The sequence below is a fragment of the Vulpes vulpes genome, chromosome 7 (assembly GCF_048418805.1).
Source record: "Vulpes vulpes isolate BD-2025 chromosome 7, VulVul3, whole genome shotgun sequence".
NCBI classification, from domain to species: domain Eukaryota; kingdom Metazoa; phylum Chordata; class Mammalia; order Carnivora; family Canidae; genus Vulpes; species Vulpes vulpes.
The window spans coordinates 67,120,585-67,132,224 of NC_132786.1; the positions used below are offsets into that span (position 1 = coordinate 67,120,585).

The 11,640-nt window shown below is 36.4% G+C and overlaps 1 protein-coding gene across 1 annotated transcript; it reads left to right on the forward strand.

Moving 5' to 3' along the window:
• The first annotated feature begins 8,971 nt into the window (after nt 1-8,971).
• LOC112911018 (olfactory receptor 2AJ1-like) lies at nt 8,972-9,940 on the forward strand. The gene has a single exon (XM_025987336.2). It carries the CDS (start codon nt 8,972-8,974, stop codon nt 9,938-9,940), a length of 969 nt encoding a protein of 322 aa, XP_025843121.2.
• Nucleotides 9,941-11,640: the final 1,700 nt, after the last annotated feature.

Sequence of the window (11,640 nt, forward strand, 5' to 3'; positions counted from 1 at the left end):
TTCTTAGTCTTAATTCAGACACAGAAGAGGAGAGCCAAGTGCTTCTTACCCAGAGTATAACACCAAAGAAACCTGGGAGCTCAGGCGGCAATCACAAAAGGGAATGACAGGATTTGTGAGGTAGCCAATTTTAACATTTGCTCTGGTGCTTGATGTAACAGTTGATTTGCATTAATGATAATAGTCATGGACTACTAAATATAATTTTGTATTATTTGTGTGTATTAACTCTGATGGAGAAAGCAGGTAATATGGTCAAATCATATTGAGAATTTAGATAAGAGCATAGTTCTATGGGTGGTTAATACATAATGTCCATCTTCATTCATGTTCCCTATATGAGTTATTATTTAATGCTTTTCAGTTTTTTTAAATATTTTCATCTCTAAGATGATCTGTCCTCATACATTAGATAGTAGAGAAGGTTAAATGTATCCTGGGTATAAAATTGTATATTAGTGATGGTCATTAAGAGCAGGGCTCCAGGGCTCAAAAGAATTGGTTTAAATGTTTAACCTCACCACCTGTTTATCAGTGGTCTGGGGCAAAGAGTTAATGTTTCTATACTTTGACTTTTAAATCTGTAAACTGGTTGTAGCAAGAGCACCCAAATATGAGGTATCATTGGATTGAATGTAGCATAGTATGTGAAGAGCTGAAAATGCTGCACGGTATAACTAATATTCACCAAAGGAGAGCTCATGACTTATTTTCTCTAGTCAATAGAATAGGTATTGTCACAGTGGAATCTATAAAACTTCCTTGAACTTTTCCTCACGTTGTCTATTTGGCTGATTTAGCACATTCATGTGAAAACACTAAAAATATAATTCATTAAAAATATATGCAACTGTTGGGATGCCTAGGTGGCTCAGTGGTTGAGCATCTGCCTTAAGCTCAGGTCATGATCCTGGGGTCCCTGCAGGGAGTTGCTTCTCCCTCTGCCTATATCTCTGCTTCTCTCTGTGTGTCTCTCATGAATCAATAAATAAAATCTTTTTAAAAATTATATGCAAGTGATAAATTATTGAGTACTAAAAATTATAACCAATAAAAATACATTAATCTTACTTCTGGGAAACAAACTAAAGGTTGTTAGAGGAGCAGTCAGTGGCAGGATGGGTAACTGGGTGCCTGTATAACTATAAAATACATTAATATTAAAACATAAATCAAAGTGGATGATCATAATATGATCCAATATTTTTAAAAAGGTAATTTGTATATACATAGTTATATAAGAATCACCACACCAGACAGTTCCTTTGAATTTATACCATCTACTCTAACTGCTCTTTTCTGACGAAAACATGTGGAAAGCCATGCTAAATTCAAAGCCATCATGGATAGGGCTATGATTTCTTTTAAGATTTTATTTAGTTGAGAGAGAGAGCATGAGGGAGAGAGAGAGAGAGACAGAAAGAGAGAGAGAGAGAGAGAGAGAGAGAGAGATCCCAAGTAGAGGGGAAGGGCAGAGGGATAAGCAGACTCCCTGCTGAGCAGGGAGCCTGATGTGGCACTGGATCCCAGGACTCTGGGATCATGATCTGAGCAGAAGGCAGATGCTTAACCGACTGAGCCACCCAGGCACCTCAACAGGGCCATGATTTGATTTGATTTATTTTCTGTCTGTCTCTCATCTGGGCTGAGGGGAAATAACAGACAATTATCTCCCTGATCAGTGAGCTGTTTTGACATAAGAGGTAGAGATGGAATTGTTTTCATGGATGAAACCCCTGTCTCAGTGTTATCAGGACTAACTACATTGAAGCTCAATAGAGGCAAAGCCGATCTCCAAAGAGGTAAGAATTGGACATCCAACCAGCCATTCAGGGTGTGAAGTTTCCAATCCCTTTCTATTCTGCTGGTTCCCTGAGGAGGGATTACAACCATTGGAGATATCTCTTGAGGGCTGTTGGACACCGCAAACACCTCTTCATTGCCACCTGGGCCAAAAGTTGCCAAGCCATATTGTTTGTTTATTCCACGACAGATGGTACAACACTAATCTGCTTAATTTTACCTGCTTCATTGTTCTGACCCTCTCAAAGAAAGGGACAAGCACTTAGAAGAGAGCACAGATACAATACAGGGATTGTGGTAAGTGAAGATGTAAATATATTTTCTGAGAACATATGTGTGTTACACACCACTGAAACACTTTGGTTTTCTAAAGAATTTCTACTCTTCTGCTTTTTAAGACTCAGCTGAAGCTCCTGTTAATATTCCAGGCCCCATTCCAGTAGGTTTTGGTTGTGGTTCACAAATCTGTTTTTATTTTTTTTTATATTTTTATGATTTACTATGTATTTCAAAAAGAATGCCCATGAGCAGGGGAAGAGACAGACAGAGTGGGAGAAGCAGACTCGCTGCTGAGCAGGGAAACAGAAGCCAGGCTTGATCCCAGGACCAAGAGATCATGAACTGAGCCAAAGACAGACTCTAAACCAACTAAGCCACCAAGTGCCCCAGAAATCTATATTTCTTATAGAAGTCTTCTTTGATTCTGATAAGCAGATAACAGTGAGAAACATTGGTACATCAAGGGCAGGCTATTCTTGGCAGAATCAGACTTCCAAGGTTACCTTATGGTCCCTCTGCTTCAAAAAGTTACCCAACTCTCTCAGCTTCACTGTTCTTATTGGCAAAATAGGGGTACAATTATTCATATTAATTAATTCTTCTTTTGTTTGTTTTAAAATTTTTAAAGTTCAGTTAGTTAACATAGACTATTAGTTTCAGGTGTGCAATATAGTGATTCAACACTTACATAAAACACTCAGTGCTCATCACAACAATTGCACTCTTTAATACCATCAGCTATATAACCCACGCCCCCAACCACCTCCCCTCTGGTAGACATCAGTTTGTTTTGTATAGCTGAATCTGCTTATTGGTTCACCTCTCTCTCTCTATTTTTCCTTTGTTCATTTATTTCTTAAATTCCACATATGAGTGAAATCATATGGTACTTGCCTCTCTCTGACTTATTTCACTTATCATAGTTTTCTCTAGCTCCATCAATGTCCTTGGAAAAGACAAGATTTCATTATTTTTATAGCTGAGTAATATTCACATATGGCTGATTATGTGTGTGTATGTGTGTGAGCATTACATATTTATTCATTAATCAGTTGATTGACACTTGAGCTGTTTCAAAAATCTGGCTATAAACATCAGGGTTCATGTATCCTTTTGAGTTAGTATTTTATATTCTTTGGGTAAATATCTAAAACTCCAATTGGTGTATTATATGGCTGTTCTATTTTTAACTCTTTGAGGAACCTCCATACCATTTTCCACAGTGGCTTCATCAGTTTGCCTCCTCACCAACAGTGCAAAAAGGTTCCCTTTCTTCACATCCTTGCCAATGCCCATTGTTTCTTGTGTTATTGATTTTAGACATTCTGATAGGTGTGATGTAATATTGCATGGCAATTTTGACTTATTTTTCCCTGATGATCCCTGATGCTTAGCATCTCTTCGTGTGTCTCTTGGCAATCAGTATGCCTTCTTTGGAAAAAAAAAATGCCTATTCATATCTTCAGCCCATTTTTAAATTGGATTACTCAGTTTTGGGGTGTTTAATTTTATCAGCTATTTATATATTTTTATACTAACCCTTTATCATATATGTAATTTGCTAATATTCTCTTCTATTCTATATATTGCCTTTTAGTTTTGTTGATTGTTTTCTTCACTGTGCAGAAACTTTTTTTTTTATTTTATTGTAGTCTGAATAGTTTATTTTTGTTTTGGTTCCTCTTACCTGAGGAGACATATCTAGTATGAAATTTTCATGGCAAATATCAAAGAGGTTACTGCCTGTGTTCTCTTCTAGGATTTGTATGGTTTTATGCCTCACATTTAGGTCTTTCATCCATTTTGAATTTATTTTTGTGTATGGCGTAAAAAAGTACTTCACTTTCATTCTTTTACATGACACTGATCAGTGTTCCCAAAACCATGTTTTTCCTATTGGGTATTTTTTTCATAATCTGTTGAAGAATAATTGACCAGAGAGTTGTGGGTTCCCTTCTGTGTATTATATCCTGTTCTATTGATCTATTTGTCTCTTCTGGTGCCAATACAATGCTGTTTTGATCACTACAGCTTTGTAATATAACTTGAAGTCTGGAATTATAGTGCCTCCAGCTTTGCTTTTCTTTTTCAAGATTGCTTGGGCTATTTAGTTTTTTTTTTTGTGTGTGTGTGTGTGTGTGATTCCACACATACGTTAGCATTGTTTGTTCTAGCTCTGTGAAAAGTGTTAGTGGTATTTTGATAGGAATTGCATTAAATGCATAGAATGCTTTGAGTAGCATAGGCATTTTATGATGTTTTTGTTCAAATCCATGAACATTGAATGCCTTTCAATTTCTTCGTGCCAACTTCAATTTCATTCATCAGTATTTTATAGTTTTCTGTAAATAGGAATTGCTTTATTAAAATCTATCTCAGGAATAAGTGTTGACATTCTTCTTGTCTGACTGAACTACACCATCCCTATAAGTAAGAGAGTGGACAATAATAAGACAGAAATAAAAGCTTTGCAGAGAGTAAATCTTTGGATTAGAAGGAAATATAACAACGTGGATGAAAGTGATAAAAGAAACAAACTGAGGGCTGTTAGTGGTGAGGTGGGTGGGGGGATGCGGTAACTGGGTGATGGGTATTAAGGAAGGCACATGATGTGGTGAGCACTGGGTGTTATAGACAACTCATAAATTACTGAACTTTACATCTGAAACTAACAATGTAGTATATGTTGGCTAATTGAATTTAAAAACAATTTTAAAAATAAGGTGGAAACTTAAGTGGATAAAAGAGGATTGGTAAAAACTAAGAAAGCAATGTGGGGACAGTGCAGAGAAATGGACACCATGCAGTATCACTCTTGGAAGGAGGAGTGAGCAGGTACTTACATGTAGCTTGACTTGGGAGAGGCCAAGAAGACCCCTATATTTCCCCCATTGTTCTGATGATGTTTGTCATTCTAGCATTAGATATCCTTCCTTTTTCCTTAAGCTTTTTCCTCTGCTAAAAAATGTAGCTGCTCCATGACCCAAGCAGATTAACTATTAGAACAACATGAACATATACGGAAGATCAATTACTGGGAACATACTTGAAAATATCAGAAAACGTGAGAATGTTGAGTATAAGAAATAGGCCAAGGAAATCATCTTAAAAAGGATTCAAGTAGAAGAGATGATAGCCCTGTTCATAATTTTGGTTAAGTCAGGAAAATAACTATGGTATAAGACAGAATGCATTGATCTCCTAGTTCATATACACCATCATCAGTGAAGAGGGTTGGGTCCTTGAACTCCATATACCCCCTATGATCCCTACAGACCAGTCTGCGTGGTGAAAATGGCAAAAGTGTTACAGGTCTCCCACACACAGAGTACAATAGTTCTAAGATCCAGGCAACAACTAAATGTTTGTTTGTTGTCCAAGTGTTATATGAGCTATTGTTTATACAACTTTGTGACAAACTAGGTAGGCTGCCTTATTATGACATGTCCACAGAAAGTACTGAGAATCCTTACAAGAAGCACAGCACATGATCAGGGTTCCTGACAGTTAGAAAAACCAGCATTCAGGAAACATGCATTAAGCATCTGCAAATTTCCAGAATTTGGCCAAATTTTGGCTTAATAAAATATTATTAAAGCCATTAATCTTTTTACTGCATTTCCTCTCCAGTACGATTATGTCAATTCCCAGTGTTCCCCTTCCCATTTGCAAATATGCAAGCCGCTTCTAAAATTACATCTCACTTCTTCTCGCTTTTATCCAGAAAGTCTAAGCCATATCCCTGAAGAACTTTCCATGTTATTCTCTGCTGTTTCTCTGCTTCTTTATGCATACTGTCCCTGACATCTGGAATGCCCTCTCTTAAATGGGAAAATTCTTACATATTTTTAAAGATGTATTTTTAAAAATGTAAGTGTGTAAGATGTATTTTAAGATGTATTATATGTGTAAGATGTATTTTAAATACATCTTAAATACATATTTTAAATGTATTTAAAATATTATCTCCAGCACAAAGTTTCATCTTATTTCCTTGTAAAGTTTGAACAATTTCCTTTAAAACCAATATCACACTTTGTTATAATAATGGTCTGTTTCCTTCACCTTACTGATGTCAGAGGTGAAGTTCATGTATCTTTTAATCCTTATAGTCTAAACTACAGTTTGTCTAACACAGACACTGAACTCAACAGAAATGTGTAGAATGAAAGAATAACAGTAAATCAGTGAAATGATTTGTAGAAAGAATGAGGGATTAAGTTACAATTTGTCAAAACATAAATCTGAAATTCACTTACTTTACCATGAAAATTATTTAAATCTAGCAGAAATATTATATATTTAATATATTATAAATGCATTTACATATAATGTAAATTTATACATTTACATATGATATACTATTATATATAATAGTGTGTATATATACATATGCATATATGTATATGTATATGTGTATGTATATACACACACTCAGGAATGTAAGATGTATGTATGTATACATACATATGTATATGTATGTATATATGTGTATATATATATATATACACACACTTAGGAATGTAAAATCTCAGATGTATGCTGAAAAAATTGGAAAAATAATATTTTAATTGTTTTGCAAATAGTTCACAATACAGTATTGGATGTCGCTGAAAGAAATACTTGATAGGATTTCAACTCTTTCTTGACTTATTCTGTGAGCTATTAATTACTCTATGACACATCAACTTGGCCAAATCACTTTATTTCAACGAGTATTATTTCCTTGTTTATATAATATAATACTACATCTGTATTCCTTTACCTGGTCTAATTATAAAAACTACATTTAAAATGTCATTTAAGGGCAGCCTGGGTGGCTCACCGGCTTAGTGCCACCTTCAGCATGATCCTGGGGACCTGGGACTGAGTCCCATATCGGGCTCCCTGCATAGAGCTTGCTTCTCCCTCTGCCTGTGTCTCTGCCATTCTCTCTCTCTCTCTCTCTCTCTATGTCTTTCATAAATAAATAAATAAATAAATAAATAAATAAATAAATAAATGTGATTCACTACATCTGGAGAAGTGTACAGACATTATTTAATCAGGCAACTTTAATTAACTGCAATATTTTATTTCATAAGCCCTATGAAACTGAAAATCTGATATTGTATTATTAACTTTTCAGAAGCTATAAAGTGCAAAATATGCAAGCAAAGCTTATTGTCACACAATTATTGTCAATTTATATCCTCAAGGTACAGGCCTTGGCAGTTTTGAGTGTTCAAAATATTTAAAAAGCAGAAGAAAAGAAAAAAAAACATAACTCATCTTCTGAAAATATTACCAAACTATAGGGTTCAGAAAAGGAGATTTGTCCATTAATAAGGCAGAATGCAACATACACCATGAGAGATTGATGACCACAGAATATAGGAGGTGAGAGAAATACCATGTCTCAGGACCACAGAAGAAAGAACATTTGAGAGGGAACTTTGAAAATGGGCAATATACCTTATCCATCAAATCAAAGCTGAGTTCCTGTTTCTCTACTCAGTAGTTTTTGGAAAATTGTCTCAAACTTATGGATTATTCACAACCTTCCCCCATCACACTCATACACCTTCTATAAATCCCTGTACTTAACATTTTAATTGCACCTACAGGTACAGGCAAAACTGCAAGAAATAGAGGAATTGCTTTGACTTATTATGAAAACATGCACATGTTTGGGACTGATTAGGTACCTTAAGGCGTTGATTTTGCCACTTATGCAAAGTAAATTTCAAATTATGCCCAATATAGGCATTTAACCCTGTTGGCCAAAAAACGTTCTAGAATCTCTATGCTCCCTAATTATTTTAATCTGCATATCACTCCTGTGGTGTGGGAATACTTCAGTCCAATTTTACAAAAGAAGGAAAAGAGACACAGAAAGATGATCCAACTACACCAAGGCAATCATGCAGGTAAATGTGATGATTTGATGAAGAGAGCTTCAAACTCTAGTACTGATCGTCAGGAGGCTGTGCTTTTAACTGATCTACAACACTGCATCTGCTTCTATAGTTTATAAGTCCAGCTAAACCTTTGCTAAGCAAGATATTCTATATTTTAAAATAAAGCATTTCTTCAAAGATGGACCCTAACAGTCTCCTCCATCATGACCTTCTGTCTTACTTTTGTACAGCATCAGCTGGTAGCTTGAATTACTTTGATGAGAGAAACTGCATGCAGAGTAGGGAAACTTCTGTGAAACTAGAAACAACAACATTTGTGAAGTCTTCTTAAATATTGATGCTATTATGAGAAATTCTAGTTTACCTAACTTAAGAGATACTTGAGTTGGGATTAGAGCAAGAAAGACTCATGGGCAAATGGGCAAATTCTCTATGTGAGAGAGAAAAGGCAAGCACAAATAACACTCAATTCTGCAAATTCTTATCTGTCCTCAGGTTATCAAAGCCTCTCACCATCTTCAAGAGAATCTTCTTCATTTGCTATAAAGTCTCCTAGGACTGAGTGAAAGTGTTGATTTTTTAAAATTTAAAATGATCATAACTCTCCTGTTGAAGTTATATCTGCACAGAATCTCAAAGTGATGAATTTGTAAGTGCTTAAAAATATACACATGATACATTTTCATCAAATTGATTAGCTTTTAGTTGATAGAACTTTAAATGTATCTGTGTTCTTATTTGGTTACTATTGACTACAGTTTGTAACAGTAGGTACAGTATGTGAATAGTAGTTTATTGAGTAATTTATGAGATATAATTTTATATGTCAATAAGTTATTTATAACACTAAAGAGATCTCAACAAGGAACACAATCAGCATGAACATATTCAGAAGAGTCCTGATAGTAAGAAAAGTAGATGAGATGCACGGCAACATATTGGATGGAATGGTGTTCTTACCATTGTTTTCTGGGCAATAATGTTCAGCCATGGAGAGAAACAATAAGACCATCACCACAGATTTTATCCTCTTGGGGCTCTGGCCTGAGTTTAGCCACCTTGTGGTCCTTATCTGCTTCATTCTTATGGTTTACCTTATGGCTGTAATGGGCAATGCTGTTCTCATTCTCCTCATCTGGTTGGATTCTCGACTCCACTCTCCTATGTACTTCTTGCTCAGCCAGCTCTCCCTTATTGATGTGGCCTTGATCTCAACTACAGTCCCCAAAATGGTCACCAACTTCTTCTCAGGGAAAAGGACCATATCACAGATTGGCTGTGGAACTCAGATTTTATTCAGCTTAACCTTGGGAATTTCTGAGTGCCTTCTACTGACTCTCATGTCCTATGACCGCTACATTGCCATCTGCAATCCACTACGTTACTCAATCTTGATGAGCCATACCATCTGTAAACAGATGGTTGTTGGGTCCTGGGCAGGAGGGGCAATAACTTCCCTGGTTCATACAGCCTATGTCATGCACTTAGCCATCTGTCATCCTCGAGAGATCCCACACTTCTTGTGTGAGGTCATGGCACTCCTTAAGCTCACTTGTGAGGACATTTCAGCCTATGTGAAGTCAGTGGTGGTCTCAAGCTTTCTGGTGGTCCTCGTCCCTCTGAGTCTCATCCTGGCTTCCTACATCCACATATTCCTTGCCGTCCTCCGCATGAACTCCCTTGAAGGCAAAAACAAGGCCTTGGCCACATGCTTCTCCCACCTCTGTGTGGTCAGTATCTACTTTGGCCCTGCCATATTAGTCTATATGAGGCCAGGATCCTTTAAAACTCCCAAAATAAACCAGTCCCTTTTTATGTTTAATGCCATTCTTACTCCTATGCTTAATCCCCTCATCTATAGCCTGAGAAACAAGGATGTCATAGAAGCTCTGAAGAGTATAATCATTAGTAGAATCCTCCTAAAAAAGATGAAAAGACAGCTAGGTTGCCATACATAATTATAATCATTTATTTGTACATTGATTTGTTCTAAGAGCCTTTAATACTTGACAAATATTTTATGAGAATAATGGATATATGAAAGGTCCTTTGTTTCAATCCCCATATTATGTGAAAATAAAAAATAAAATGACATATAAAATAACTTTTGATGTTCTTATAACACAACCCAAAGGTCTAATTCTTCCAACAAAAAAATCCTGAAAATGCACTGCTTTTCTAAATAACAGACATCATTTTTGCTCATATATATGTACTCCTCTGGCTAAACATACTTATGAATAAGAAGGCATGAGCTGCTCCTAAGAACAGTGAGGGAATTAAGAATTTTTTTTAGTGTTATTATTTTTTTTTAATTTTTTAAGATTGTGGTTCAATTTGCCAACATTTAGCATAACACCCAGTGCTCATTCCTCCAAGTGCTCCCCTCAGTGTCCATCACCTAGTCACCCTAACCCCCCACCCACCTCCCTTTCCACTACCTCTTGTCTGTTTCCCAGAGTTAGGTGTCTCTCAAGTTTTCTCACCCTCACTGATATTTTCACTCATTTTCTCTCCTTTCCCTTTATTCCCTTTCACTAATTTTTATATTCCCCAAATGAATGAGACTATATAATGTTTGTCCTTCTCTGATTGACTTATTTCACTCAGCATACTACCCTCCAATTCCAACCACATTGAAGCAAATGGTGGGAATTTGTCATTTTGAATGGCTGAGTAATATTCCATTGTATACATATAACTCATCTTCATCCATTCATCTTTTGACGGACACTGAGGCTCCTTCCAGTTTGGCTACTGTGGACATTGCTGCTATAAACATTGGGGTGCAGGTGTTCCAACATTTCACTGTATCTGTATCTTTGGGGTAAATCCCCAGAAATGCAATTGCTGGGTCGTAAGACAGATCTGTTTTTAACTCTTTGAGGAACCTCCACACAGTTTTCCAGAGTTAGCTGGGGGCATCACAATGCCAGATTTCAGGTTGTACTATAAAGCTGTGGTCATCAAGACAGTGTGGTATTGGCACAAAAACAGACAGATAGATCAATGGAACAGAATAGAGAATCCAGAAGTGGACCCTCAACTCTATGGTCAACTAATATTTGACAAAGCAGGAAAGACTATCCACTGGAAAAAAGACAGTCTCTTCAATAAATGGTGCTGGGAAAATTGGACATCCACATGCAGAAGAATGAAATTAGACCACTCTCTTGCACCATACACAAAGATAAACTCAAAATGGATGAAAGATCTTAATGTGAGGCAAGATTCCATCAAAATCCTAGAGGAGAACACAGGTAACACCCTTTTTATACTTGGCCACAGCAACTCCTTGCAAGTACATACATGAAGGCAAGGGAAACGACAGCAAAAATGAACTATTGGGACTTCATCAAGATAAGAAGCTTTTGCACAGCAAAAGAAACAGTCAACAAAACTAAAAGACAACCTACAGAATGGGAGAAGATATTTGCAAATGACGAATCAGATAAAGGGCTAGTTTCCAAGATCTATAAAGAAGTTATTAAACTCAACACCAAAGAAACAAACAACCCAATCATGAAATGGGCAAAAGACATGAACAGAAATCTCACAGAGAAAGACATGGACATGGCCAACACGCACATGAGAAAATGCTCCGCATCACTGGCCATGAGGGAAATAAATCAAAACCACAATGAGCCAGTGAGAATGG

What these genes read in the sequence shown, in the direction of transcription:
- LOC112911018 (XM_025987336.2), top strand. Translation starts at nt 8,972, where the DNA reads ATGGAGAGAAACAATAAGACCATCACCACAGATTTTATCCTCTTGGGG.